We start from the raw sequence: 4,382 nt of genomic DNA on the forward strand, positions 1-4,382 counted from the left end.
CGTGAAATTATTGCATATTAAAATAAATACACGTATGCCTCATTAAACAACACAAATGTATGGAGATGTTGATTATTGGATTAATATCATACTTCTCCACACATGCCCCAATCATCTGACCTTTCATGGGGATCAGTTAAAATTAAAGGCTTGTATCAATCATTTTATTTTTTATTTATTTGCTTTAAAATATTATAAGACTGATACTGAAATGAAAATTAATAATATAAAAAACAACAAAAAATAATTCAAATATAAAGAAAGATTATGAAGTAAGGTTATAACACTATTTTCAGAAAACAATAGGATTTTTCATTAAATTCAAATAGCATAATAATACAATATCTATAAATGTTTTACTTTAAAATAATACAGCGATATTATCATTATGTCAAGAAAAAAGTCATCATTATTTAATATAAGTATTTGACTTTGTATGTACATGAACTATACATAATTATACAAGGAATTAAATGTTAAACTTCAATGTACTTTTTCAATCAATGTACATGTACTATATACAACTATAGAGGGATTAAATATTTAAATTACTATATACTTTTCAATGTGTAAGACATAACAGTCAGTGGGGCTTTATCATCATGAGTGTCTCCTTTATCTCCCCACTATTCGTTACGGTAAAAGCCCATGGACTGATCCACTTTGCCGGGGACCAGGGACCGTTAAGGTTGGCAAGGTTACATTCATTATACCACCAGCCTCCTCCTCCTCCCTCACTAACAGCACAGTTACACCAACCACACAAGTCGTGGTCTCTGTCCAGGGTGGAGAACGACGTCCCGGACAGGTCAGCACCAGAATACCCTGTATCCAGCATACTGTCACCTACAGTAATCAAAGATAACATATTACACGCACACCTATTAAATCATTATCATCTACATAAAACTTAAAACTGAAGAAAAACTTTTGTATTATTCAACATAAAAGAAGTAAATAATTGTATCAAAAAGTATTGCTATTTTATTTTCTGTTGTCTGTCATTCGATGTTTTATTTTGACTGCATACGAAGATGTAATTTCAATAAAAAATATTTCATACGTATTTAATCATAAAACAGGTAAGATTATACTTGATATAAAGAATGGATATTAAAACAATAATCAACAACATTAACTGATAAAGTGATAAAATATTGAATGCTATTCTGATTATTTTTTAGGGTTTGCACCTTTTTAAGTTTACTGTTCGGAGAAAAAATATATTTTCTATATTGTAAAAGTGTTACTCATAATGAATTATTTACAATTATTTTATCAGCTTCTTTTCTGTTGTTGAAAAATTATATATTTTTTTTATAAAGACATACAAGAAGTATTATAGAATACGTAATATGCCAGGTACAATGTCTTTAAAAATTAATTCTATGTTATTTTTGTGGATTTTTCAAATGGATTGCACTGTTAATTTTACTCTAATATATATTAAAAGATGAATAAGCATATCTTTTGGACACATGACGTATATTCGGGGAGGGAGGGGGGTTACGTTGTACTGTCAAAATAGCACACATCATTATACTGATTTGTTTTCGGCACTAGCAAATACACCTTCCTCCCTCTTCCTACTCTGTCCTCAAAAGTTTCTATTTTTTATCTGTCCCCAGAAACTACTCCTCTCTCTCTCTCTCTCTCTCTCTCTCTCTCTCTCTCTCTCTCTCTCTCTCTCTCTCTCTCTCTCTCTCTCTCTCTCTCTCTCTCTCTCTCTCTCTCTCTCTCTCTCTCTCTCTCTCTCTCTCTCTCTCTCTCTCTCTCTCTCTCTCTCTCTCTCTGTCCCTCTCTCTGCTCATTAATCGTCAATTACACATTCCTTTTACTTTTACCTACCCAGGGTCCCGGTAGCTGGTCCTCCAAGTAACAGTCTATAGTTAAGTGATTCATCACCAACAGAGAACTGGTTGTATAATTGATACAGCTTTGTCCCATTGGTCAGTGTAATGGAGACGTAGAGGGAGGAGTTCCTTCCCCTCGTAAGCTGATGAATTACGTCATTCCCTATAATATTTTATAGTCGTGTTATATGTAAAGCATTTATAAAACAAAATGTTTTTTTCTTCTGGGATGTTGTCATATAATTCAACATACCATTGTAAATTCAATCAGAAATACCAAATTACAATCAACCTACTTATTTTGAAATCAAATTAAGGAAATCGTTTTGAATAACATGAATTATTTTGTTCTGCAAATAACGGGAAAACCCGTCGTCAACTCTGTGTATAAATAATTGACTAACAAATAGTATGAAAAACGTCCGACAGCATTTGACTTCAAGATAAATTATTATATGCTGACAAATGTATATAATTTACCAATCCAGTAGGAGTCGTTAGGATTCCCGAACCCTGTCTTATACTCAGACCACGTCCTGTTGAATCTCACCGCTCCACTGACCCGCTTCTGAATTGCCTAGAGATTTATAAATTAGAGGGTTTTATCCATGAAAGTTAAGGTGTTTTTGAATTAGAGGGCGCTTATAAATGAAAGTAGTGAAGTTGTTGATTGATACGTTGTATTGTTTACAATGTTTCAAATGGATTATTCAAAAAAAGTAATCTTTTTAGATGTGCTTTTTTTTTCAAGTTTTAATATGCGCAATTTTTCAAGTTATGAGCTTTAAAAAAACTTGCATGCAAAAATCTACTTAATATATACTAATCAAAATAAATATTTCAAGTAAAAAACATTATTTATGATATTATAAAAAGTTATTCTACTTAGCAGTTAAACATATTAACTGTTAGAATGTTAGCATCTTTAAGCCAGTTAGGTAAGAAAAAAAACCAATAGGCATTTAGCGCAATTTCTCGTGGTTTTCAGCAAAAAGATTACATATCCGTTTTAAAATGAATTATAATTGAAATACGATGGTACTTGCAATTGATGGTTGAGAGAGAGAGAGAGAGAGAGAGAGAGAGAGAGAGAGAAAGAGAGAGAGAGAAAGAGAGAGAGAGAGAGATCTTACTGTCCACCCTCCGCCTTCTATCACCATGTCACAGAAGACACTGATCTTGCTTTCGATACCAGACGAATTTATTTTATACACACCAGACGGATTAATGTCATAAACACCGCATTTTCTATAACCATTAATATAGAGGTCATTGCAGTCTTTCTTTATGTTTAACCCTGAAAGTAAAAGAATTAATTACTGGATATAATAATAATCGCAATATTAAAAATACTCACAGAGAGAGAGAGAGAGAGAGAGAGAGAGAGAGAGAGAGTTACCGTCTTCAATGATTTTCAATATACTGCTCTTTAAATCTTCTTCGGAATTGGAGATGTTTTTCTTCAGGGTTGTAAGCATCCCGTTAAAATTTTCCTTTATCCTCGCGTTCTCCATTTTTAAGGAATCAATTTTTCTCGCGTTCTCCTTTGTCAATGAATCAATTTTTCTTGCGTTCTCCTTTGTTAATGAGTCAATTTTTCTTGCGTTCTCTTGCCTTGATGAATTAATTTCTCTCGCGTTCTCTTGCCTTAAGGAATCAATTTTTCTTGCGTTCTCCAGTGTTAAGGAGTCAATTTTTCTCGCGTTCTCTTGCCTTAAGGAATTAATTTCTTTCGCGTTCTCCTGTTTTAGAAAATTAAACTGATCTTTCAAAATTAGCATTGTTTGCTCATTAGGGAAGCAATCATTGTTTTCTTTAAGATATATTTGCTGAGAACTAGCGACACAAACGAGCAAGCCAAACACGAAGGAAGCCGACCACACTCCTGCCATGGTTTTACTAGAGCGCTGTCTCGAATAAGTGTCTCTATAAAAATCTGTAGTTTATATACCCTAAAACGGGAAGTTTAGAATTTCACTAAAATTATATCTCTTCCGCAACACTTAGTGTTAATGTTAAGCAGCGATTTTTATTTGACAATCAAGAAAAAAATCAGGATGTTTACGTCAAATTCAGAGGAAAGCTGGCATAACATACCATTATATATGTAACATTATTTTGTATAAATGTACCAACTTTCAAAACTTAAAAAAAAATCTTAGACATTTTTACATGACAGATATTAAGAAAAATAGTTAATACTTAAGATGACTTTGTATTTATTTAAATTCACTTTTTAATATGTCGAAAAGTACAGTTATAACACCTTTTCATATTTTTTAAACCTATATTATAAGATTAGATTTGATATTGAAGTGGATCATCCCTCTGATAAGAGAGATAATTCTTCTTATAAGAAAGACAACTTTCCTTAGACATTATGTCATGAAATTCAGTGAATTGTCATGTCAGAGTTTACAAGTTTCATTCATGCTAACCATTTTATAGTCAACTCAATCAAACTTTTATTAAGGTACAAATGTTGATATATAGTTTCTATTGCTTGTATGTACATTAATGATTTATGAT

General features: G+C 32.0%; 1 protein-coding gene across 1 annotated transcript; it reads right to left on the reverse strand.

Moving 5' to 3' along the window:
* Positions 1-257: 257 nt before the first annotated feature.
* Positions 258-3,826, reverse strand: LOC134246604 (angiopoietin-2-like). The gene is made up of 5 exons (XM_062728984.1): positions 3,253-3,826; positions 2,987-3,150; positions 2,334-2,430; positions 1,849-2,016; positions 258-846 (listed from the first exon to the last, which is right to left on the reverse strand). The coding sequence occupies exons 1-5, from the start codon at positions 3,743-3,745 to the stop codon at positions 584-586; spliced, it is 1,185 nt and encodes a 394-aa protein (XP_062584968.1). The 5' UTR covers positions 3,746-3,826; the 3' UTR covers positions 258-583.
* Positions 3,827-4,382: the final 556 nt, after the last annotated feature.

This window comes from Saccostrea cucullata, unplaced genomic scaffold (assembly GCF_032062105.1).
Source record: "Saccostrea cucullata isolate Sc308-1 unplaced genomic scaffold, CSIRO_AGI_Scuc_v1 ctg20822, whole genome shotgun sequence".
Lineage (NCBI taxonomy): Eukaryota > Metazoa > Mollusca > Bivalvia > Ostreida > Ostreidae > Saccostrea > Saccostrea cuccullata.

Bases quoted from the DNA above. Each gene is read 5' to 3' on its own strand.
- LOC134246604 (XM_062728984.1), bottom strand. From the start codon at position 3,745: ATGGCAGGAGTGTGGTCGGCTTCCTTCGTGTTTGGCTTGCTCGTTTGT. The intron at 3,151-3,252 runs GTAACTCTCTCT...TTTTACTTTCAG, and splicing joins ATTGAAAATCATTGAAGACG to GGTTAAACATAAAGAAAGAC. The intron at 847-1,848 runs GTAGGTAAAAGT...TGATTACTGTAG, and splicing joins ACCAGCTACCGGGACCCTGG to GTGACAGTATGCTGGATACA.